The sequence below is a fragment of the Triturus cristatus genome, chromosome 10 (assembly GCF_964204655.1).
Source record: "Triturus cristatus chromosome 10, aTriCri1.1, whole genome shotgun sequence".
In the NCBI taxonomy this organism is placed as follows: Eukaryota; Metazoa; Chordata; class Amphibia; order Caudata; family Salamandridae; genus Triturus; species Triturus cristatus.
In genome coordinates this window covers 801,614,006-801,641,325 of record NC_140593.1, presented here as the reverse complement: position 1 = coordinate 801,641,325, position 27,320 = coordinate 801,614,006, and the positions used below count along the sequence as shown (strand labels likewise).

The window sequence follows — 27,320 nt, the reverse complement described above, 5'->3', positions numbered from 1 at the left end:
TCAAGAACTTCATGTACCAGCTTCCCTTGGGGCGACCCGGAGGAGGGGCTAGCGGAGTGCGGTCCATTGCGGTTGTTTATAAAAATGGCTCCCTCGAGCTTTGAGCTGACGAGCTCCTGGACGACGCACCTGCGTGCCTGTGCGGGCACTGAGGCCCTTGACGGTTGCTTGGCGGCCCTCTCTTCCACCCCTAACTATTTTCTCTACTGAGGAGGGAAGTTATCCCGAAACCCGAGCCATGCCTCGGGCGATATTTTAAAACCCGGGACATGTATCGGGTCTAGAGATCATCAGTTCAACAAGTACTTACTTGCACCCACTGGGGTGAACCACTCAAGAACTCCATCAGAGATCATCAGTTCAACAAGTACTTACTTGCACCCACTGGGGTGAACCACTCAAGAACTTCATGTACCAGCTTCCCTTGGGGCGACCCGGAGGAGGGGCTAGCGGAGTGCGGTCCATTGCGGTTGTTTATAAAAATGGCTCCCTCGAGCTTTGAGCTGACGAGCTCCTGGACGACGCACCTGCGTGCCTGTGCGGGCACTGAGGCCCTTGACGGTTGCTTGGCGGCCCTCTCTTCCACCCCTAACTATTTTCTCTACTGAGGAGGGAAGTTATCCCGAAACCCGAGCCATGCCTCGGGCGATATTTTAAAACCCGGGACATGTATCGGGTCTAGAGATCATCAGTTCAACAAGTACTTACTTGCACCCACTGGGGTGAACCACTCAAGAACTCCATCAGAGATCATCAGTTCAACAAGTACTTACTTGCACCCACTGGGGTGAACCACTCAAGAACTTCATGTACCAGCTTCCCTTGGGGCGACCCGGAGGAGGGGCTAGCGGAGTGCGGTCCATTGCGGTTGTTTATAAAAATGGCTCCCTCGAGCTTTGAGCTGACGAGCTCCTGGACGACGCACCTGCGTGCCTGTGCGGGCACTGAGGCCCTTGACGGTTGCTTGGCGGCCCTCTCTTCCACCCCTAACTATTTTCTCTACTGAGGAGGGAAGTTATCCCGAAACCCGAGCCATGCCTCGGGCGATATTTTAAAACCCGGGACATGTATCGGGTCTAGAGATCATCAGTTCAACAAGTACTTACTTGCACCCACTGGGGTGAACCACTCAAGAACTCCATCAGAGATCATCAGTTCAACAAGTACTTACTTGCACCCACTGGGGTGAACCACTCAAGAACTTCATGTACCAGCTTCCCTTGGGGCGACCCGGAGGAGGGGCTAGCGGAGTGCGGTCCATTGCGGTTGTTTATAAGGATGGGAGATTATGGTCACTCAGGAGGTGAAAGCTCTTTTGGAGAAAGATGCTATTGAGAGGTCTCGGAGAGACTCAAAAGGGTTTATAAGCAATATATTTTTAGCGGAGGAGAAGGACAAGGGATTGAGAACAGTTATCAATCTAAAGAATTCGAATGACTGGGTTCAATCAATGATTTCAAGATGTAAGGCATCCATCTATTGAAATATCTTCTGAGGAAGGAAGACTGGTTAAAGCACCTGGATTTGAAAGATGTATATTTAACAGTTCCAATATGTTTCTATATGTCTGGAACACAGAGATTATCCGAGGTTTCAATGGCAGAGGTTGATGTGGAGGTTCACATGTCTCCCGTTTGGTCTGACTTCGGCTCCGTGGTGTTTCACAAAGGTTATAAGGACAGTAATGGCTTGGTTGAGATCAAGAGGTGTTTGCTTGATAGTGAATTTGGACAATATTCTAATTATGGCGGACACAAAGAAGCTAGAACAGGAGCAAATGGAGTTAGCAGTCCATGTTTTGGTGGATCTATAGTCCGTAGTCAAGGATTTTGTGTTGAGGTTGCCAATGGAGAAGGTGAGGAAAATCTGCAGGGAATTACGGAGGATCAAGAGCAGCGAATCAGTGTCTCTACGGCAGCTGGCCAGATTGTTGGGTTTGCTTTTGGCATCAGTTCATGTAATCTTTCCAGCCCCATTACATTACAGGGCTTTGTAGAGATTGAAGGTTTATCATCTTTGAATGGGGATTAAATGTACGCTTTAGATAGCTCTAGAGAGCTGGATGCAAGGTAAGTAAGTAAGTAATAGTTTATATAGTTTATTAGCATAGTTAATTAAAACCATTGCAGTTCATCCTTAATAAGAAATAATAATAAAAAAACACTAATGTGTACACAATACATTATTCATCACTTAATAAAATTACATTCACGTGGTAACTGTATTTTTAATTCCTTTTAAAAAGTTCATAAGATTTTATATGTTGATGGAGTTAAAATAGTAAACGTATTGTTCTAAATGTCCTCTGTGTTTTATGGCAAGGGGACAGATTCCAGTATTTACTCTTCTTCCACCTTCCATAGTTGATACAATGTAAATAGGGATCTGCTTGTTTTAAGAGCCTCTAAGAATATGACGGTCGGTCAATTTTCTGCATCTTTGTTTCTACCACCTTCAAAAACTTCACAAGGCTACAATTCAACTGCGGGTCACTAGGTGTAAAACAGGCAAGAACTGCCTGCCTTCGCGAGCGTATTCCACGGTGGTTGAAGTGATGTTTCAGTAACCGTTTCCTTTCCTCCAACAGCTTCTCGCAGGAGCACAACAAATGTTCCAAGGAAGGAGTTGGATTGGTGGATGGCACATTTGAAGGTTTGGAATGGAAGGGACATTTCTGGAGAGGTTCCAGAGTTAGTAATAGAGTCCTATGCCAGTCTTCAAGGATGGTGGACGAGATGTGGTTCCTTGACAACATGAGGGAAATGGTCTTTGCAGGTGAAGAGGATGCATATCAATTACCTGGAAATATTAACAGGTTCTTTTGCAGTGAACAGTTTTGTCAGGGACCATGTAAAGTGCTGTGTTTTGTTGAAGATGGCCAATGTGTCAGTGGTCAGGTATGTAAAGAGATTAGGAGGTCCACAGTCAAAGACTTTAGTGGATTTGGCAAGGGACTTTTGGCATTTTTGTCTGAGCCAGAATATCATGTTACACCCTTAACATATTGCAGGAAGAAGCAATTCGATGGCTGATTAGATTCAAGGAATTTGAGGGAATTGAACAACTGGATGTTACACAGAGCGGTTTTCAACATTTTAGAGAGGAGTTGGGTTCCATTTGAGATAGATCTGTTTGCAAGCAGGTTAAATCCACAGATTCTGACCTTCTTCAGTTTGAAGCTGGATCCAGAAGCTAAGGCAAGTGGATGTGTTTCTACAGAGTTGGAGGTTGAGACACAGTTATGCGTCTCCTCCATTTTCCATCATTCAGAAGTTGGTAGTGAAAGCAAGGAGAGAGCAGGCAGAAGTTCTTTAGGTTGCTCCATTTTGGTCATCTCAGGTGAGGTTTCCAGATGTGATGCATTTGTTGGTAGATAATCCAGTGGTTATTCCATGTTATCCAGGGTTGTTGCTGAATCCGATGGGGGAGTATCACAAGCTGGTATTGCAGGGGAAACTGCAGTTTACTGGATGGATTATTTCAGGAGAGCATGGAGGGTATTAGACTTGTCCCCAGAGGCTACAAACCTCAAGGGATCCTGCACACCAGGAACTATGAAGGCTTATAAATTGGCGTGGAAGAGATAGGTTTTTTGTGCTCTGAGAGGCGTTTGGATCCTGTTCCAGCATTTTTAGTTTGTGTTGTAAATTATTTTACAGAAGTGTTTTTAGGAGGCAGTTCCTAGAGTATGGTGATTTTAAGCAGGGCCGTAATTTCCGCAGGTCATATTTTAGTGGATGAATTACCATTAGGGCAGCAAGATATGGTAGATATTGATTAGGAGTGTGAGGTTAAAGATTCCTCCGGGTCCGAAGTGTATGTCACTTTGGCATGTTGATATAGTTTTGAAGTAGTTGACAGGTTAAGGTGAGAATGAATATTTGTCTTTGAGAGATTTGTCAATTAAATTGATTATGTTCCTTTGTTTTGTTTGGGTGAATGTCTGATATTAGAGCTTTGGAAGATTCTTCTAGGAGTTATTTTACCGAAGTATTGTGTTTCTTTGTAAGGAAGAGAACTAAGACTTTGTCTAAAACAATTTTTTATCCCAGTATGGGGTCAATGAGAGTTTGTGTGTGGTAAGGTGTTTGCGAGAGAATGAGAGAAGGACTGGAGGTCTGAGAAATCAGGGTAACTCTCAATTGTTGATTTCTTACCCGCATAGGCCAGTTTCTTGTCCTACTTTAGCAAGATGGGTTAAGGGGTTATGAAAAGGATAGAAACTGACATTTCTAGATTTGGGGCGCATTCTGCAAGAAGCGCTATGAGCTCAAAAGCTTCTCTGCTAGGAGGAAGTTTAGGAAGTATTCTTGCTTCAGCATATTGGGCTACTGATTCTGCACTTAAAAGATTTTATTTCAAACGAGTGGAGAATGCTGCAGTGAATGTTATAGCTAGGCTTTGGATACTGGGGATCCTTTTTTTGGTTCTTTGTTTGAGAACAAGTTTAAAATCAGATTTGGTACGCGGGCGGCCTTAGAGTCTTCTTTGGAGGATGTCATCGAGAGTCATTCAAAGAATGGTTTTGGTGTCTTTATTGCTGGCCTTTTTTCATTTGCAGCAAGAAAGAAGGAAGATGGCTGCATATTCGGAGTATTTATACATTCTATCTTGGCTGCTGCTGTGTGTGAGACAATAAAGAGCATATGCATAAACTAGCCTCTGTGTCTTTAATATCATGGTTTTCTACTCAGCCCTACTGCAGAAAATATCAATTATTGCCACATACTCACATGACACAATATGTACATACTATCATATTCGTAAAGAACACATTTACCTGCAATTTTAATGGCACCCTCCTGAATCCTGGCATGAGTAGGACCACCCACACAGCATAGGAAGCAATCCCGCAGCCCCCCGCCATCTGCAAAAGGGCCCATCCCCCAATCGGCTTTCCATGCAGCTGGGCTCGGACATCTTCCAGGTCATCCTGATTCATGCCTGTGAACAAGAGACAATGTATTGAACCCTCTTAGCTTCTGTATCGAAGGACATCACCAGAATGGAACACAACTGACTGGTAGTTAACTGGTGGTGCTAGTTTCAAAAGACAAAGACAGGAGCTGTCTCTTCCATGTTCCCTACCAAGAACATATGCTGTCAACATGTTACTGGAGTGGAAGGAGTGAGTTACGTGCTGCTTTTGGTACATTATTTCTGCAATACTGCTTCCAGATGATGGACATATATCATACTGTTTCCTCTATGCCTAGCAGCTCAAGGGAGACACCCTGGTATAGATACACGCATAAAGAAAGTGCAACTGCTTCTGCATGTCTGTCCTAGACCGAGTGAATTGAAGGGAATGCTGTTAAGACACTCCACAAATTTGCAAATGCGTGCACCTTGGGCCACTGTGAGGAATATATCTTATGACTAATTGATCTACCGTCATATGATTGTCTGATCTGATACAATTTCTCAAAATGAAAATATTGATGTAAACTTGTATTGCCTTGTGGACACTAGGGTGAGCAATATTTCATGTCTATAAATCTAGGGGAACAGATTAGGGCTAACAAGTAATAATGGCTGATCAAGTTGTGATTTATGCCCAAGAAAAATATTATTGAGCAAAACAGAATATGAAGAGGGCAATTATTTGTTAAGTGATGAGCAGCTCAAATCTTTCAAATTATGACATTTGCTGGGTCCTTAACACATGATGAGCGGACACTCTTTACTTTTTAAGAAACTGCAACTTACTCACCAGTTATTCTAAATGATAAGTAATACATCTGATTATCATTCCAAAATTCCACTATTCTGAATAATGTGAAAACAAGTTGCAGATAGAATATAAAATCTACCACAAAAATATGTACTTGTATAACTATTTGCAAGCGAAATACTGCAACTTAGATGTACAAATCAAATACATTAATTGTTCGCATAATACAGAGAAGCACTTATTTTTTTTTAAAAGCACACGTTAGAAGGTTTGTGACTGAAATATATAACAACATTATGAAACAGCAAACACTGTGGTTGCAAGCTCTATATTAAAAACGTTATTATTAATATATCTACAGAGATCCTTATTGGACCATACTGACAATTTGACATTTTACAATTACAATGAGTTTTATAGAACCAGACTATCAAGAAGAAAGGACTTGTCACGCAAACAAATAGCACATTCAGTCTTTATAGAAATTGTTCAGTAAATTTGAAATGGCTCCCAAAGCATGCATTGAATGTTAATCGCTGGGGTTAATTTGTTGGGTGAAGATGTAGACTACTGGATTTCAAACCTAAACCTTGTTTTGAATCCCAGCTCACCATCTTGGTTGAATTGTGTGACTCTGGTCAGCTCACTCAGCCGCTCAACCCTGGTTTGCTTACCAGCGTGTGCAATTCAAGAAAAAATTAGGTTTTTTTGTGGCAACTAGATGCTCCTTTCTCGTACTGACCCTGAGTGTGACCTTCACAAGGATTCCTTAAGCCTTCAAATCTTCAACCTGAGTTCTCCAGAAACAGTGCACTAGTCTCGAGCAAAATTAACGTTTATAGGATGGTTTACATACACTGGAATTCATGTGATGTGATCCATTATGCTACTGGGACAGGCTTACAAGCCTGTTAACTATATGGGTTCTGGGAATTAACCGACAGGACATCAGGAAAGTATCTGTCCTCCTTGATAGAGTGTATTAAGATTAGGCTGACTCAAAAAGCAAAAGCAAATAATAGATGCAAGGGTCATTTTTTGCCAATGAGGAGGAAGGAGAGAAAAGATAAATAATGGTGCAGACAAAGGAGAGCGCATTGAATCAGGAACTGAGAGGAAGGATAGAGGTAAAACAAGGAGAGAGGATTAGTGAAGAGAAAGAGGAGCATTATATCAGAGAAAAGAGATATGATGCAGTGTTTAAGAGGGAACGTAAATAAGCATATACTTTGAGTCCGGAGGGGTAAAGTTCAGACACAGCTATATGCAAATCAGTCTTGACCCTGTGTCTCATGGGAACAGTCCAGCCTGAACTGCCAAGCCATGTCTTCCCTGGACCGGAAACAAGCATCCTGTGCCGTGTGTAGAGTGCACACACATCCCTAAGAGCGTTCGCGTCACCGCTTTTAAAAGACAAGTGGCGCGAAAAACAGGCATTTCCTGGTTGCAGAGGAAGAGACAGCCTGTGGGCTAAAGGAAGGAGCTCTTCATTTCTTTTCTTTTCAAGAGTACGGCCGTGGGGCACATTGTGTGCTTTTGTTTAAGTATTCATGTTAATTGTAGCACCTGTTACGAACTGCTATTAACATGAATACTTTAAACAAAAGCACACAATCTGCCCCGCAGCCACGCTTTAGTAGCAAAAGAAATGCAGCACCAAATACGGCGTGTGCTTTCAGAATCATCTGAAAGGACACGCAGTATTTGTTGGTTTGCTGCATTTCTTTTGTTAATAGAGCTGGGCTGCAGTGTAAATGTGTGCCTTTTTAAAAGTGTTCATGTTAATTGCAGCTCATCATGGGCACTGCGATTAACATGAAAACTTTAACAAAGGCACACAATCACCCTGCAGCTGTGCTCTTTTAAGAAAAGGAATGCAGCAAACCTACAAACACAGCGTGTGCTTTCAGGTGATTCCGAAAGCATATGCTGAGTTTGTAGACTTGCTGTATTTTCTTTTCTTAATAAAGCTGGGTTGTAGGGTGATTCAATGCTGCCAAGGTTTCAGATTACTATGAGTGACATTTTCATATTTTCAGTGTAATTATGAGTGATGTTTCATCTACTATGAGTGACACTTTCTACCGACTAAAATCAAGCAATATAGACGAAGGAAACATCTAAATATTAGAAATTACATCCCATTGAGGGATGTGTGATTGTGGGAAAACAGCAAGCAAGACCCGCCCCAGGGATTACCATTGTGATGGCTGGTACCCCCAAAGTAGGCTTACAGGAAAACTGGATGGGGCACGGCTAATTGATCTCTTAAACTCTAGCCTGCCTGCTCAGAGCTGTTCATGAATATTATATCTCTGACACATAGTATTTTAAATTTGAAGGCCCAGTTGCATGCTCATATATGTTAGACAATTTTAGCACGCAGGTGCTGCCTTATTGGCAGTTCGCCTCAATTGCAGTATTGTCAGAGGGGCCCTAGAATGCGTGACTAATGCATTTTAATGAGGTGATGAGGGCACCAGCATTAAAACGTGTTAGTTTAAAGCCTGATGTGGCCCTACCCTAACCCAGCCCTGAAACTGTGAAAAATACAATTATAATTAATAAGTTATTATAATTTTATTTTTCTTGCTCAAAGAGAGCATTTGTTAAAGTTTTCATGTTATTTGCAGTGCCCGTCATAAGCTGCAATAAACATGAAAACTTTAACAAATGCACACAATCACCCCGCAGCCCAGCTCAATGAAGAAAAGAAATGCAAATAGCAGCCAAGGTTTAAAATTGCTATGTGGGACGGTTTCGAACCTGCTTTAACATTGTTCACACGGATCTGTATGTGTGGAAATGCAACGTCTGTTCACTTTTTTAAGCAAAAGTTTGGAGTGATATTTGGCGCTGCACCCACACGCGTGGTCTGGTTACTGGCCCACATAGCCTTGGTTGCAGCGCACATAGACCTTATACTGCCGCACACAGAGGAAACAAATTAGAGGGAACATTGGCCATAAGCTATAATGCACTTGTAATATAGGGTGGATGGATCATCCGCTATGTTTGTGACTGAGTACCCCATCCACTAAATCAGGCCTTTGGTCATACTGATTATTCTTCTTTACTCTGAAACTGATGGCATGGGACACATTTTAGTACTTATAGTGAAGCTTTTGGCAAGAAGGAATTACATCACTCAATCAGCCAAAGAGTGTAATTAATTCTGTCCCAAAGAATTTGGCCTATATTAGGAGAATTTAAATTCATGAGACATGCAGACTGAATTCATTTTTCAGTACTGCTGAGGCAAGTTTTAATTATTTATATCCTAGGCCTCAAAGAAGCATAGGAAATACACAAAATAAATACTCTTGCTCTTAACAAACATAAAACAATATTAATATAAATTCATAAAGCTCTTAAAAAGTTAATTTGGTGGAATATTGATTAAATCCAATGCCTTGGCAATAGTCTTCCCATATAATCATTTAATGTGTTCTTTAGATATTTGTTTCTCTGTTGCAGTATTTTTGGATATATAAACATATTTGGACATATTGGAATGCTGGCATTATAACAAATTGTCAAAATTAAGAAGGCAAAGCTGACAAAATCAGCCAGGCGAAACTTAATTTTGGAAAAATGTCACAAAGACTTTTCAACAAAATTTGAGTAAAAAAATCATATAATCCCTTATATTACTATTAAAATAGGAATTGTGAGAAATCATATTTATTTTTGCAAAATTAAAAAGATTGTCTTTTAGGCCTACTGTGGTCTGGTAGTGAGGAAGAGGAAGAAGACATGGGGAAGAAAGAAAAGATGGGCTAGACTAAGTTAAGAATGGAAAAGGAGTTAGAACTGAGGATGGGGGCTTATATGGATTGGGAGGGGTTGTTAGAGGGAAAACCATTGTGGGAAAGATAAGATGAAAGTTGAGCGGTGCAAGGCGCTTTAACGGTACTGGAGGGAGGCAGAAAGAATGGGGAGAAAAATTAGGGAACTCCCCTTAAAATAAAATAAAAAAATATATATATGCACTTATAAGCACATTAAGAAAACGTGATTTGTAAATGGTTTGTAACTTGATTGGTTAGGTTTTCATTTTTAAAAACTGGCCTATTTCTATGTTTGTACTCCGTTCTGAACTAATTTGAATATTTGTATCATGTGCTCAACTTTGTCACTATATATATGCATGAATAGGTCCAGCGTGTCATGTGATCAAGACTGCCGTTGGGCAGTCGAAAAGGGTCAGGCTGGGCACTTGCTTGCAAACTACTATGCACTTGCATGTTTGAATCTGCAAAATAAGAAGGATTTACCTCCACGTTGTGGTCCGTACCTGCTTTGGATCGGAAAAAGGATAGTTTTCAGGATTGTGGCTACCGTATATATATATATATATATATATATATATATATATATATATATATATATATATATATATATATATATATATATATATATGTATTATCTACTGGCAGTAGACAGTTATAGTTAGGATTTTTTTTCCCATAGGAAACCTCAACATTCTATTTTGAATAACTTTGGCGTCGGTTGACGAATCCTTGCAAAATTTTCAAAACAAATGGGGCACTCCGTTCAGCTCCTACCCTGAAAGTCTTGGGGTGATTCGTCAAGCGGGGGCCGAGAAGAAAGGGGGGTCCCAAAACGCGTTTTCCCAATGCATTTTTCCATAGGACCTTTAGTCGAAGGTACAGCCCGAACGGCTGAACAGAATTACTTGAAATTTGGCAGAGAGGTAGTCCTCAGGTCAGGGAAGTGCCTTTTGCAGGTCTGGTGTAAATCTGTTCAATATTTACTGAGAAAATAGCATTTAAAAGCATATAAATATCTATACGCGCGCACGGTGCCGTGCGCGAGCGAAATTCTTGTTGGTTGTTAGATGTCAGTAAACATTCGAATCGGTCGAAATCAGGAAGTGTCGGCCGCCATTTTGTCTCTCGCAGTCTGAGGCAGTGAAAAACAAAGGTGGAGAACGTGAAAAGGGGGCAGGGTGAACAGTTCCTGACCCCCTAGCCTTTGTCAGGGGGTCACAGAAGGACCCCCAAGGGTGAAAAAAACATTTTATTTTTTTTTCAAAAAATCGCGGGGTGCGCGCACTGTGCGCGCACGGTAATAAAACTTTAAAAAAAAAAACATATAAGAACGTGAAAAGGGGGCAGGGTAGAGAGTTTCGGACCCCCTAGCCTTTGTCAGGGGGTCCCTGAAGGACCCCAAAGGGTGAGAAAAAACATTTTAGTTTTTTACCAAAAAATCACGAAGGTTCGCGCACCGTGCGCGCACTGTGCACACATGGTGAAAATGCCATAAAAAAAAAAAACATACATAAATTAGCATTTAAAAAACCTTTGAAATTCACTGAAAAAACCATAGGTTTCACACACGTTATAGTTAGGAATTAGCATTTAAAAAACCTTTGAAATTCACTTAAAAAACCATAGGTTTCACACATGTTATAGTTAGCTGGACATTTCACTCAATGAAATTCCCCCGTTATAGTTAGTTCAGGCAACTATAACTCACGCGACCGCAATCCACTGCTGATGACGTCAGATATTACATCACTGATGACATATGTGTCTTTCTGTAAAATAAATATTTGTAATATATGTATAGCTAAAGGTAAATGGAAGAATAAATGGGTAAATAAGTGTCTAAATACAGTGATGTAATATCTGACGTCATCAGCATATATATATATATATATACATATATATATATATATATATATTACCTACTGGCGGTTGCCAGTAGGTAGTTATAGTTAGGACCAAGTTTCCATAGGAAGTGCATTTTTTGGAGGATCGTTTTCAGGATTGTGGCTACCGTGTGATTTTAACGAAGCACGGCTGTCTTCGTTACTACGGACCCTTCCTCCATATTGTGGCTGGCAAGCATACATCCGACATCGCGGAAGTGATTTGTTGCTAAACCCGGAAAGGGTATTCTCCAAGCCAGCCCCCTGCAGTTCTATGCCGAAGTCGGAGCTAGGTTTTACCGAGAGGATTCAGCATAAGGACCCGAGGAGTCGGAGGACGCTGAAGGTACCGGAACCACTGATTCGAAGGGTAAGCAGCTCATCGGGCTGACAACTTGAACATTGCGGGTGGAAGGGATAGTGGAGTCAATTCAATAAGCCAGGCCAAAAAAGTGTTTGGCACCGTAAAGATTGACTGCAGATTGTTTGAACAACTATGTTATCGACAGCAGACGCGCTCAAGGACCGTGAAGCGGCAGCAGACGCCCTATTCTCAAACATATCAGAAGTTGAAACAGCACGTATTAACCAAACCAGTAACCCAAGCATTAACAATAATACTAATACTCTACTTAAGAAGCTAGAAAAACTCCACCGCACAGAGATGACAAAATGGTGGGAGAAAAAATCGTCAGAAAAGTATAAGGAGGTGGGAAGAGTTCCGTGGGGTTTGAGGGTGATGATTGCACCCTCATTTGAAAACCCAAACCCCATGATGCTGAAGGAGTGGGCGACGAACAATTTAGATGCCTCAATGAATATGGTACCAATTTTGATAAAGTACGCCGAAATCGACAGAGTTGGAATACTCAAGGAAATAGAAGATATCAATGCCCTGTTGGAATCCAATGAACACAAAGAACAAATAAAGAAAGGACGGGAAGAAATAGAAACAAGGCTAAGGAAACATAAAGAAATTATAAAAGAGAGAAAGATTTAAAAATTCGCCAGAGATAAGCGCGACTATGAGACAGGACGCGTTTTCACATTTTCAAAGAAATTTGACAATATAAAGCGTCGAGCGCTAGCAAATGATGGAAGTAAAAACAGCGCATCAACATCTATCGTGCAAGCGGATTGTAATTTCTCGTCTGCGGAAATCAGCAGTGTAGATAGCAGCATTGAATCTGATGACAGTGTGGGACAAAAAGTACCTCAGGTGCCTACCAATTTTGTGCCAGGAGAGGAGCTCACTTTTTTAGTAGAGGACCACCGGCAAACTCTAAGACCGCGCAATCAAGCGCAGAAACCAGGAACAGAAGGAACCAACGGAGAAAACAGAGGCGGAAACTCAAACTACAGAGGAAGAGGCAAGAAGAGCTTAAACAACAAGAAATGAATAAGGTATCAAAGGATTGTGTTGATAATACAGTGATTAATTTATCTGAAATAACTTTGTCAATCGCAGAGAAACAATTACTGGCTCTTGGTTTGTCGTACTGTCCTACTAATTGCTTTAAATACACGCAAACGAGAGTAGATGTTTTTAAATTTATTCGTAAGTTAAAATTGAGAAAACATTTCCAACTTAGAAATGCAGTGAGTATTGCATCCCAAAATAGACCTACTCAAGTACTCTGTTCCAATCTACAAGTTGCAGATGTTGGCACCCTGTTAGCAGCACAATCATTGGCCAATGATAATGACATATCAGGAAACTCTACACAGGAAAACCTACATGAAGCAGGCATTATTTGTAACACTCCAACTACTAGCCCATTCAGACCTTCATCTACCTTTATCCCAATGATGCCAAGGGACGTCATTGATGTTTTTAATGACTGTATGGTTGAGGATCTAAAAAAGTTGAATTGTACTGTTATGCAACAAAATAGACATCACAAACACTCAGAAATACAGTACACAAAGCTCATCCAAAAACTACAAAAACATACGGAAGTAATCATCAATAAGGCTGATAAGCGGGAACATTGTGGTGTGGCCGAGAACATTGTATATGGAAGAAGCATGGCATCACCTTAATGATATTAACTGCTACAGAAAAGCTAGCTTCCAGGAACTAAGACAGAATAAAGACGACGTCTTCACTGAATTGGCACAATGGTAACTTGTGAGACTATTAACTAAAAATTAGGGGTGGGCGGAATTTGCGAAATCCACTTTCTCAAATTATCGCGAAAATGTTTAAAATTATCGCAAACAAGCGGAAATATCGCGAAGATGCAGAATTTTTTTTCCCGCATGTTCGCGAGATTTTCTGCATGGTTGCGGGTTGCCAACTTACCCATGTGGTTGCTCGCGGGTGCGGCCATCTTGTTTTGAGTTGTCTCGCGGTGCATGATCGCGAGAAGAAAGACGTGATCGCGCGACGCATGACGTCACTGCGGGCGCGAACTGTCGCGAGACAGCGCAAATGGCTAAAGACAATCCAACATCTCATGGAGAACGCAACCGGATCAAGAAAACTTGTCGGCGAACGCAGGGATTCAGGTAAGGCGATCGCGCGCGCGCGAGAATGTATTATTTTACAGCGCGAGCAAGAAACAAATTATCGCCAAGCTGCGGAAAGCGGAAATTTTGACATTTTCGCGCTATCCGCGGAACGCAAAAATGTCAAATTATCGCAATTTCCGCGAAGGGAACGAAATTTTCGCCCAGGCCTACTAAAAATGAATACAGCTTTTTAAAAAATGATTATCCCATGACTCCTATTTTATACTTTATCCCCAAAGTGTATAAAAATGTGGTAACAGTCCTAGGCAGACCGATTTCAGCACAGAAAAGCTTATTGGAAGCCATGCCAAAATATGTTGACCACTTTCTACACGAGTTTGTGGAAAGTCTGCCATCATTCATCAGGGATACTGGACATTTTCTGAGTAAACTAAATAAAGTTAAATGGGAGGATGACTGTTATCTAATAGTGATGGACATTAGTTCGTTATATACCAGCATTCACCACAGTGATGGTATAAACGCAGTTCGCCTTTTTTTGGAAAAAAGGAGTATTCATATGTACGAGCACAACAAAATGCTAGTAAAAATGATAGATATTTGTTTAACCCACAATTATTTCTTGTTCAACAAGGAAGTTTTCCAACAGTTGCGTGGAGTGGCGATGGAGGCATGCTTCTCCCCTAGCTACGCGTGTTTACACGTGGGCTGGTGGGAGGAGCATGTCCTGAGGGCCACTCACAAAGTGATTTATGACCAGCATGTTCTCCACTGGTGGAGATTTATTGATGACGTTTGTCTGATTTGGAAGGGTTCTATTGAGGCAGCTAATACCTTTGTAGATGTACTTAATGTCAATACATAGTTCACATCTGACATTAGCAATGTTAAGGTACAATTCTTGGATGTTGAAATCTATATAAGGTAAAATATGATTCAAACAAGGTTGAACAGAAAGTCAACGGCTGGTAACTCTGTGCTCCATGCGAATAGTTCACATCCCCAACATCTAATTCGAAGTATTCCCTATGGAGAATTCTTAAGAATTAAACGTATCTGTAGACATGGTGATGATCTGAAAAATTGCCAAGCTGAAGCTTTTGAAAGATTTTTAAATAGAGGATACAAGGCCACAGATTTAAAAACAGCTCGAGATAGGGCAAACAGTGTTATTAATGACATTGATCCTCCCATAATATCTAAGATCCATACATTATCTAGGCAGACCAATGATGATACTGAGACCAATACTGTTGAATCAGTTGATAACATCAGATTGATAGCTAATTTCTGTAGACAGGAGAGACAAGTTCGCAAGATTCTATACAAACATTGGCCGATAATTCGATCAGATATAACAATGTCACGAATCTTGCCTGAACTGCCCACATTAACATTTAGAAGGGCGCCCTCGATGAGGGATGCACTTGTAAGAAACAGTCCTGAGGTCATTGCATCCAATACCTGTCTGTCAGTTAGATCAGGTTTCTTCAAGTGCAGCTCATGTCGCGCTTGCAAATTTGGAAAAAATATGTCAGAATACATCAGTGCTTTTAGCCCTGAACCTGTCAAAATACAAGGACATTATACTTGCAGAACGGATTATGTGGGATATATTTTAGAGTGCATCTGCCATTTATTGTATGTGGGTAGCACTAAACTGCAAGTTTTTAACAGGATTTTGGAACATCTTAGAGCGGTGGTTAATTCAGATCCCAATTATCCTATGGCGCGGCATCTAAAATTAGTGCATAACAATGATCTCAATGACCTCAGATATTATGATATTAGTTCAGTACCCAAGAACATCAGAGGGGGTAATAGAGAAAAAAGATTGAGACATCTGGAATAAGAATTTATTATGCTACTTGACACCAAAATGGCGAATGGCCTCAACAATAGTGATGATTTGCACAATTTTGTATGAATAATGTTGGGGTCAACAACAGTGGATGTGATGATGATTTTCAGGAGTGTTCTTAAATTGGTTTTTATTCTTGCTTCAACCGGGTATTAGTCTGGGTTTTCCTAGGTTTTAACAGGTTTTAGTGGAGGATATTAGCGTTTTTTGAGCTCTTGGATTTTATTTATCTAGACATCACAATTTTATCATACTGTATGCGCTTTAATCTGATGGCTGCTATATTTATGGTTTTTTAATTATTGACATGAGCTGGTGTCGTGATGTTTTTTTCTGGTGGGATTTCGGTTTTACTTGGTTTTATCTGAGGTTTTCCTCGGTTTTACTGGGTTTTATAGAGCTCTTGCCAGTTTTTAGCATTATAACACCAGTTCTACATAATTAATTGGGACACTGGTCCACAATGTAAATTCTAAATTCTAAATTGATAAAATCTGATATCTCAAGTTTTGCTGCTAAAAAGAATCTAACGGGTTGCCAATGTTTAAATTTAAATATACTTATTTTCTTCTATAGATGATACAAACAGCATAGTCTGATAAGTGGGACTTTTTTGTACGCAACTGCCTAGTGTTTCAAAAAATCAGAATATGAGAAGAAACGAGGGACGATTGCTACAAGCTGCTATGTATTTTTAAATGTATATATTATTTTTTAAACTAAGCACTTTCACGCTAGCACTTTTTTGCACATTTTGCACATTTTCATATATCAGTTAGTGAATCAGCAGATAATTTAAGGAGTATAAAACTAATTATGTTAAAGAGCTAATTTTCATACATATTGGTCAGTATAGCTCGAAAATTAGCACTATGTTATGATTCTATTTCGAGCTAATTAAATTCAAATTATATAAATGTAATAATTTGATTGTTTTCTGTTCTTGTATTATGAGCCTAGAAGCACTAAGCTTTCATTATGCACTTATAAGCACATTAAGAAAACGTGATTTGTAAACCATGTATGTAACTTGATTGGTTAGGTTTTCATTTAAAAAAAACTGGCCTATTTCTATGTTTGTACTCCGTTCTGAACTACTTTGAATATTTGTATCATGTGCTTAACTTTGTCACTATATATATGCACGGATAAGTCCAGCGTGTCATTTGATCAAGACTGCCGTTGGGCAGTCGAAACGTGTCAGGCTGGGCACTTGCTTGCAAACTACTATGCACTTGCACGATTGAATCTGCAAAATAGAAAGGATTTACCTCCACGTTGTGGTCCGTACCTGCTTTGGATCGGAAAAAGGATAGTTTTCAGGATTGTGGCTACTATATATATATATATATATATATATATATATATATATATATATATATATATATATATATATATATCTGGGGCGAGAACCTCTTCTTCTCTTTTAAGGGAACTCAAACGAATGCGGAAAGCGCAATTTCGAACAGGAGTGAGAGATCAAGAGCAGGAAATGAGAGGAGGAGAGGCAGTAAAGGAGGGGGAATAAGGGCCTCCTGCAGAAGACAGATACAACAAGCATTTACAATGCAATGGTCTCGGCATTGGTAAAGTTAGAGCTATTGGCATTGCTCATGACATTATTTTTGTTTATGTTTTTGTTTTTAAAACATTTAAAGAAACTGCATTGTTATTTACAATGTCAATAGCTTAATCGCTCTCAAATGCGAGACCTATTGCATTTGCACCCACTCACAGATTAAGCTATTGACATTGTAAATAACAATGCCGTTTCTTTAAATGTTTAAACAAAAAAAACATAAACAAAAATAATGTCATGAGCAATGCCAATAGCTCTAACTTTATCAATGCCGAGACCATTGCATTGTAAATGCTTGTATGTCTGGTGGATAGGAACAAGACGGTGGCCGTCAGGGTGGATTAAATAGGTCCCTGTCTGGTGCAGGAAAGCAGATATCAAGTGCGGCTCGTGCTTTCCAGCAGTGAGGTACCTGGGAATACACACAACAGGCTTTTATGAAGGGCAGTAGCTAGTAAAATAGGAAAGAAGTTGCACTGCACAAACTTTTTGGTACAAAATGTAAAGAGCTGAAATCTAAACCAGTAACGCCACTTTCACTGAAATATCCTGCTCGTGACAGAAATACTGAAATACCCATATTAATGACGTAGGCCCGGTGGATATTGGCCACACTTGTATGCGTTGAGAACTGGATGGATGGGCACTCAGTTATGTAATGAACATAATTTTTATAATGTGAAATTTAGAAGGCCAGAACTCCATCCTTCTTGGCTTCTCTTTTTTTTTTAAATACTATTTTCATTATGAATATTATTTGTCAAATATTTTTTTTATCAATCGAAACAAAATAATTTCAAAAGTTACAGATTTCATTAAATAGACAATAAATACTCAAACTATGGAAACAGCAGTCTCTACATTTACAGACTTTCTGCAACATCATAGTTTACTTTCAAAACAGAATTCGTGTTGCGCCCGAAATAAAATGTAAAAAAAGATATATACATATATATATATATATATATATTGAAACCAATCCTCCCTACGGAAGAAGTAGGTCGCACACCAACAGCTTTCCAATTTCTTTTCTTTATTTCAAAATTCCGTAGTTTTAGCAAAACCAATAAGTTGACCAACACGTTTCGGTAGACTCCGCTACCTTGCTCACGGTCGTCGTTTTTACTAATGTTGAAACAAACTTTTTAAATAAAGATATTTGAAGGAAGTCCGTTTGACACCAATTTCCTGTTCCCACCCATATGATGTCCCACAGGTTTGTGGGTCTTGTAGTTCATATTGGAACAATCAAAAAAATGCATGATAACATTTCAATTTGTTAGTTATTGTCCATCTATTTACTTTGCCAGTTAAGAGGTGTTACTCGTTATTGTAACGGATTCATTCTGGCCCGAAAATGGGCATTGCAACAATTCTTTTACAAGTCTTCAGTACGCAACTTTGTTAACGAAGCCCTCCAGTGGGCCTTCCTATATAATGTGTTGTCTGTGCACACATGTTACATTGTTGCAACCAATTTAATGTGGTACTTTATAGGAGCCTAACGTTGCTTTTACGTGTTTTCCAGACTCCTGAACTTTTTTTTGTCCCAATATGAAATTGTTCTCATTCTAGCCCTCCAGTGGGCGGTTATCATGTGATTCTTTTCCTGTCGTGGGAAGATGACTTTCATAAATGAATGTACAATTCCTCTGATTGATTTAATCCATATGGGGTTATGGACCGCAAATTCAGAATATGACACGATTCTTTTTGGCGTAGTGTTTTCTCCCTATTTCCGCCACGAGAGCTCATCGGTACTGCTTCAATGCCGTAAAATCTTAATAGTTTCCAGTTAGCATTATGGTGTATTTCCATATGTTTGGCTATGGCATTGTTCCTGTCTTTGTTTTTGGTCGCTCGTACATGTTCCAATATACGTTTTTTTAATTCACAAATGGTAGATCCAACGTATCTTAAAGGGCAAGGACATTCCACCACATAGACTATATATTGGCTCTTGCAAGTTATCAAAGTTGTGATTTGCCAGTTTTTGTTATTCGCCATCCTCACATCCTTAGTCGGCTTTGCAATTTCGCAGACTTTGCAGTTGTAACACTTTGTGAAGCCTGTTGTTTGTAACCATGATTCTTTTGAGTGTCTGGCGATGAAGTGGCTATGTGTTAAGCGGTCCTTCAAACTTTTTGCCCTTCTGAATGTTATCACTGGATCACGGATTTAAGCAACATTGTCAATCCTCGGCTTGGATAAGAACGGGGTGAACAAATTTACACCAGCATATGCCTAACAGTCTTATCAAGTGCATGACTTTCTCAGCGGAGACACGGCACTGTAGAAGGCAGGATTAATCAACGGCTTGTTGCAAATTTAAAACCCCGACAGCTAAATCAGCGCAACATTGTGTAAAATATTTCAAACAGCAAAACCTAAAAGCACATTTAATTCCAGAATGGAAAAACGAGAGGCTAAAAGTAGGGACCAACTGACATCAATGTTTGACAAAGGCCCTACATCAAAAGAACCGGATAAAGATTATCCAAGTGGGAAAATGGACATCAAAAACAAAATAAGACACTGGGAGAAACTGAGTAAAAAGGAAATAAATAAATCTTGGGAGCTAATTGCTCTGCAGAAGTATTTGGAAGTTCAAAGAGTCCCTCGTGGGCTTCGAATCATGCTGATGCCGAGCCAACAAGATGCATCTAATGATCTATTACAGGAATGGGGAGAATATTCCTTAAATTCGTCATTAGGCTTGATTAAAATATTGGTCAAACATATTGAAATTTCATTGAATAAAATCAAAGAACAACTGCAAGAGTGCGAAAAAGAATTGGAGTCTCTGAAATTAAATCAAGAAATGTCCAAATTCAAGGACGACCTAGAGAAACAAATAGACAAGCATGAAGACATTGTCAGGCAACGCAAACACAGCAAATTTGTGCGAGATACTGTTGATTATGCGGAAGGGAGGATCTTCACGTTTGCACGAAAATATGATCCTTTTAAACAACAAATGGGCTCTACTCAACACTCAACTACCTCTAGCAGTTTCTCTTCGCTGGCCTCTACTGACCCAAGTGATGGGGAGAATGGGGCAACCCCAGAAAGTTCAAGTAGGGTTTTTTTAGGAGACATGCGCTTGGTCCTCCAACAACGTCTGTGGGAACGAAACCAACAAACACAACGCCAACCAAGAGGAAGAGGAAGGGGAAAACCCTGGCGACAAAGAAAACACGACGAACAAAAAGAAGGGGACGAAGGAGCAAGTTCTACAACCGAAGAGAGTGGGATAAAAACACGGAGCATGAGAATGAGGAAGGAGCAATGAAAGACGAGCTTCAGGTCATAAATTTATCGACAAAGGTTCTATCTCAGGAAGAAATCTCTCTATTGAAACGGGGCCTTAACTATTGCCCCACGCAAAGAATGAACCTGGCAAAGACACGGATTGATTTATACTTGTATATCAGGAAAATAAAATTGGCGAAATATTTTATGGAAAATCAAGATAAAGCCAAATACACTAAACAATCGGGAACTCCAACGTCAAGTCTTCTGGTTAAAGATTCTGAAGATTTTTTAACCCTATTGAATTTAAATGCAGAAGTGGGCAAAGAAATTTCGCTTGAAACAGCATGTCCACAACTAGGTGCAGGCCTCAGTGATAAAAAACCAAGATCTAAATTTTACCCCCAATTACCTCCAGGGAACAAGATTGATCTTTTTCATGAGTCTGTCATTCAAGATCTGTATAAATTACAACACAGAAAACTGAAAGATAATCTCAGTAAAACAGAAAGGGATGCTTTAACCAATCTATCTAAGTCAGAAGAATTTGTTATAAAAATGGCAGACAAAGGAGGTAATATTGTTTTGTGGGACACTAAATTGTACACTGAGGAGGCCCTTTCACAATTGAACAACCGAGACTTCTATGAAAAACTACAGACTAACCCAACTTTAGCCATCAAAAGGGAGTTAGACAACAAACTCAGATCATGGGTAGCAAAGAATCTGCTAGATGAAGATGAATACAAGTACCTCACGGTAGATTTTCCTGCAATTGCAACCATGTATTTTCTTCCCAAAATACATAAGGATCCCAAGAAACCACCAGGGAGACCCATCTTGTCGGCAAAAGGTTCGCTCATGGAACCAGTGGCCAATTTCATTGATTACTTCATCATGCCATATGTCAAAAATTTAAAATCATACATCAAAGACACTTCAGATTGTCTGAGAATCTTACAAGATATAACATGGTCTAATTCCTATTGTCTCATTACCATGGATGTGGTAGCTTTATACACCACGATTGATAACACTCAAGGTCTGAACGCTTGTGATTGGTTCTTAAAAAACAGAAACATTCATTATAAAGAACACAATAGAATGTTATTGGATATGATGGAATGTTGCCTGCAAAATAATGTCTTCACTTTTGGTGATAATCTATACCGCCAACGCAACGGAGCAGCAATGGGCTTTTCCTTTAGCCCCAGTTATGCCTGCCTGGTAATGGGGTGGTGGGAACAAGAAATTGCCTGGAATCAGAAACACCATCGATATACCAAACACATTGTCACATGGGTTCGGTTTATAGATGACCTTCTAATTGTATGGAATGGCAAAGAGGAGAAGTTTCAAGAGTACTATACAATCCTTAATAACAGCACACCTAATTTGAGATTCACACATAATCTCAGCAAAGAACGAGTGGTCTTTTTAGACATGGAAATCTTTGTAAAGGATAATAGTCTGGCAACGACGTTACATCGCAAAAGTACTGCGACAAACACTACTCTTGAAGCAACGAGTTTCCACCAACCATCAACAATCTCCAGCATACCCTATGGAGAATTCCTTCGATTGCGAAGAATCTGCAGTGAAGATGCAGATTGGCTGAAGCACAGTGGCAACACAATACAAAGATTCATACAGAGAAAATATCCTAAAAAAAGCCTAATCACAAGCTGGAACAGAGCCAATCTAAAAACAAGGGCAGAATGCTTAATTTCAAAACAGCAAAAATCAGATAACATGGATGAGCCCATAAGACTGATCACAGATTATAGTCAAGAAGCCAAAGATATTACTTATATCTTGAAGAAGAATTGGAAGATTCTAACAATGGACAGCATGATGGGAGAAAAAATGGGTGGCCACCCAGTGATAACATTCAGAAGGGCAAAAAGTTTGAAGGACCGCTTAACACATAGCCACTTCATCGCCAGACACTCAAAAGAATCATGGTTACAAACAACAGGCTTCACAAAGTGTTACAACTGCAAAGTCTGCGAAATTGCAAAGCCGACTAAGGATGTGAGGATGGCGAATAACAAAAACTGGCAAATCACAACTTTGATAACTTGCAAGAGCCAATATATAGTCTATGTGGTGGAATGTCCTTGCCCTTTAAGATACGTTGGATCTACCATTTGTGAATTAAAAAAACGTATATTGGAACATGTACGAGCGACCAAAAACAAAGACAGGAACAATGCCATAGCCAAACATATGGAAATACACCATAATGCTAACTGGAAACTATCAAGATTTTACGGCATTGAAGCAGTACCGATGAGCTCTCGTGGCGGAAATAGGGAGAAAACACTACGCCAAAAAGAATCGTGTCATATTCTGAATTTGCGGTCCATAACCCCATATGGATTAAATCAATCAGAGGAATTGTACATTCATTTATGAAAGTCATCTTCCCACGACAGGAAAAGAATCACATGATAACCGCCCACTGGAGGGCTAGAATGAGAACAATTTCATATTGGGACAAAAAAAAGTTCAGGAGTCTGGAAAACACGTAAAAGCAACGTTAGGCTCCTATAAAGTACCACATTAAATTGGTTGCAACAATGTAACATGTGTGCACAGACAACACATTATATAGGAAGGCCCACTGGAGGGCTTCGTTAACAAAGTTGCGTACTGAAGACTTGTAAAAGAATTGTTGCAATGCCCATTTTCGGGCCAGAATGAATCCGTTACAATAACGAGTAACACCTCTTAACTGGCAAAGTAAATAGATGGACAATAACTAACAAATTGAAATGTTATCATGCATTTTTTTGATTGTTCCAATATGAACTACAAGACCCACAAACCTGTGGGACATCATATGGGTGGGAACAGGAAATTGGTGTCAAACGGACTTCCTTCAAATATCTTTATTTAAAAAGTTTGTTTCAACATTAGTAAAAACGACGACCGTGAGCAAGGTAGCGGAGTCTACCGAAACGCGTTGGTCAACTTATTGGTTTTGCTAAAACTACGGAATTTTGAAATAAAGAAAAGAAATTGGAAAGCTGTTGGTGTGCGACCTACTTCTTCCGTAGGGAGGATTGGTTTCAATATTGGCGGTTTGGTTCAACCGCGAGGCAACGCACCCGCCGAGCAGCGCCCGGAGCAAAGCACAACGGAACCACCTGGGAGGATATATATATATATATATATATATATATATATATATATATATATATATATATATTCACTGAAAAAACCATGGGTTTCACACACGTTATAGTTAGGAATTAGCATTTAAAAAACCTTAGAAATTCACTGAAAAAACCATAGGTTTCACACACGTTATAGTTAGGAATTAGCATTTAAAAAACCTTAGAAATTCAGTGAAAAAACCATAGGTTTCACACATGTTATAGTTAGCTGGACATTTTACTCGTAAAAAACCAATGAAATTGCCCCGTTATAGTTAGTTCAGCTAACTATAACTCGCGCGCCCGCAATGCACTGCTGATGACGTCACATATTACATCACTCATGACATGGTCAGTGACATCACTCATGACATCACTGATGACATCTCAAATGACATCACTGATGACATCACTGATGACATCATCCAGTGAATGTGTGTTTTTCTGAAAATTAAATATGTTTTATATATGTATATCTCAAGGTCGATGGAAGAATAAATGGGTATATAAGTGTCTAAATGGATGATTTGTTTTTGAAAAATTGATTGTGTAACTGACTGATTAAGTGTATCTCTCACTTTGTGTATAAGTGGCTGCATGGGTTGGTGAGTAGCTACATGGGTGTCTATATAGGTTATTAGTTGTTTTTTTGAGTATCAGTCTGAGTGTCTGTATGGTACGGTGGGGGGTATTACGTAGTGCATAGATGCATGAATGAGTGACTCACTGTTTGTATGTGTTGAAGACAGTATGTGTGCAGGACTGTATGGGTGGATGAGTGTGTGTATGGGTGTGTTAGTGAGTGAATGACTGTCTCAATAGTGTCTTCAGGAGTAACTACATATGTTTTAAACTAGTATATGTGACTATTGGTGTATATATGTGAGTATATGTGAGAGGAAGAGATTGAAAGAGTTCCTGTATGAATAAGTATGTGTTTCTATAAGTGATTGTTTAAAAGACTAAGTATGTGTAAGTTTCCGTAGAAGTAAGTATGGTGGTGTGTGTATTACTGTATATGCAAGTAAATGTATGTTTTATTCTTTATTAGCATGAGTGACTATGTGTGTGAGTAACTCTATGGATGAGTGGCATTGTGTAACAGGATGTATAGATGTATGAGTACATATGATGAGTGAGTACATGTATGAGTGACTGTATAGGACTGTTGGTGAATGAGTGGATGTGTATGTGGATCTTAGAATTACTGAAGAGGTTGTTGTAACTGGTATTGGTATGTCCATTGTTTTGAAATTTTTAGTCTCTATTTTTGAATGTGTGTATCAAAGCTTATATTAAGGTGAGAGGAGGTCTGCCACTCTATCACAAGGATGATGTCATCAGTGATGTCATCAGTGATGTCATTTGAGATGTCATCAGTGATGTCATGAGTGATGTCACTGACCATGTCATGAGTGATGTAATATGTGACGTCATCAGCAGTGCATTGCGGGCGCGCGAGTTATAGTTAGCTGAACTAACTATAACGGGGCAATTTCATTGGTTTTTTACGAGTAAAATGTCCAGCTAACTATAACATGTGTGAAACCTATGGTTTTTTCACTGAATTTCTAAGGTTTTTTAAATGCTAATTCCTAACTATAACGTGTGTGAAACCTATGGTTTTTTCAGTGAATTTCTAAGGTTTTTTAAATGCTAATTCCTAACTATAACGTGTGTGAAACCCATGGTTTTTTCAGTGAATTTGCAAGGTTTTTTAAATGCTAATTCCTAACTATAACGTGTGTGAAACCCATGGTTTTTTCAGTGAATTTGCAAGGTTTTTTAAATGCTATTTTTTTTTTTTATTCTTCATTTTTTTCAAACATATTTTTAATTTAATTTTCTTATCTTTTATAAAGACTATGCTTAAATTTTTAAAATCCTTAAATATTTTTTTTATATATATTTTTGAAAATAAACGTAAAATTTATTTCCAGATTTTTTTTTTTTTTTTTTTTATAGTACGCGTACCGTAAGCTCACGGTAAGCGTACGGTTTACGCAACGTCCGTAATCTATCTACGCTGCTTGCGTATAGTTACGTACTTTGCGTAGCCGCGCGTACTGCGCGTGGGACGCGTGCGCGCTTACGCAACACGCGCACGTTACGCGGAAGTGCCGGGGAGTGACTGTTATGCGCATGCGCGCAAGCGCGTGTCTTTTTTACGCGCACGCGTACTTTTTGCCGTAAGCGTACCGTAAGCGTACCGTAAGCGTACGGTTGGTCATGTGATCATGAAACACAACTTTTGATTGGTTGAAACTACTTTCAGTTCTAGAACTCTCCTACACCACACCCATTCCCCTCATTTCTGCTTGTGATCCCTTGGGAGAAGGAGCTGGTTTGTCTTTGGGATACGATGGCAGAACAGCAGAGCTCTTCTGAGAGTGAGGCTAGCACCAGCAGCACTGTCTTGAGGCAGAGAGCGAGGAAAGTAAAGCCTTCTTATGTTTGGGATTATTTTACTTTTCCAGAAGGCCAGCAAAAGGTGAATGCACCCTTAGTTACTTGCAAGCTGTGTAAGCGTGTACTTTCTAGAGGTAATCCTAACAGGAAGTATTCCTTTGGGAATCACACCATGAAGAGACACCTCCAGGATGTACACAGAAGGACACATGGTCATCTTTTTGGAGGTAACTCTTCAGAAAGACGAGCCAGTACATCCACAGCAGCTCAGCCTGGACCATCACCTGCAGGGCAGACTCCTTCTTCTGCAGGTCAGGTGAGCCCTTCATCTGTGGGGGGAGAATCTCCTTTTGCTGGCCCTCTGGAAATTAACCCTCGGTTTGCGAGGGTTGAAGTACGGTGCGCCACTTGTCACGATCTAATTACTTATAGGGAGACCAGTGTTTCCCTGGTGAACAGTAAAATAGATCAGCACACTTGTCGTACCGTCTAATATTCCCAATCTTTCTTTCCTCTGTCCCTGCATGAACACAACGGTTCTTTTAAGAGCCAACCTTATCTTTCATCTTTTTTTTACATATGTTTTTAAAAACTTTTTTTTATTTTTTTTTACCGTACGCGTACGGTAAGCGTACCTTTTTTTTTATTTTTTAAAAAAACCACTAAAAATCATTTATCACATTAGAAGGTCCTTGAGAGACTACAATTATTATTATTGACTTACCATACTCACTCAAAAAAATATTTATTCATTTGTTTTTTTAAAAAATAGTTTTTAAAATGGTTGTAGTTTCCGAAAATTTTCTATATCGATCTGAAAAAAAAGAAAAAAGTATTAATATTTTTAAACCATTTTATAATACAGTACACATATTTACATTTTTTACCAAAAAATATTTTTGCCTTATTTTTGCTGTTTTCAGAATATATTGCATTTCACTATAAATTGTGAAAGCAATTGCATTCATCATTTTACAGCGGGCAAAAAAAAAATAACAATCACAAAGATTGTATTAAAAAAGCCCTGATTCTCTTTTTACTTAAACTTAACATTATAGAAATGCATAATATTCTAAAAAAATATCATCTAATACCAATACTTATTTCTTTAAAATACCGTCTGATATGTTTGTTTCAGAAGTATAATCACAATATTATATCTCAAATAACTCCAAAATACATCTGATTTCATTTCCTTTAGACCAAATAGTCTGCTTCTTCCCCCAAAAATT

At 39.4% G+C, this 27,320-nt stretch overlaps 1 protein-coding gene across 2 annotated transcripts in view; it reads right to left on the bottom strand.

Moving 5' to 3' along the window:
- The window catches only part of ANTKMT (adenine nucleotide translocase lysine methyltransferase), a 139,915-nt gene that overhangs the window by 76,269 nt on the left and 36,326 nt on the right, over positions 1-27,320 (bottom strand). For both annotated transcript variants that reach the window (XM_085628348.1, XM_085628347.1), the window contains exon 2: positions 4,781-4,944. In XM_085628348.1, the coding sequence (XP_085484474.1) occupies positions 4,781-4,942 (162 nt within the window). In that variant the 5' untranslated portion in view covers positions 4,943-4,944. The remainder of the gene's footprint in view (positions 1-4,780; positions 4,945-27,320) is intronic.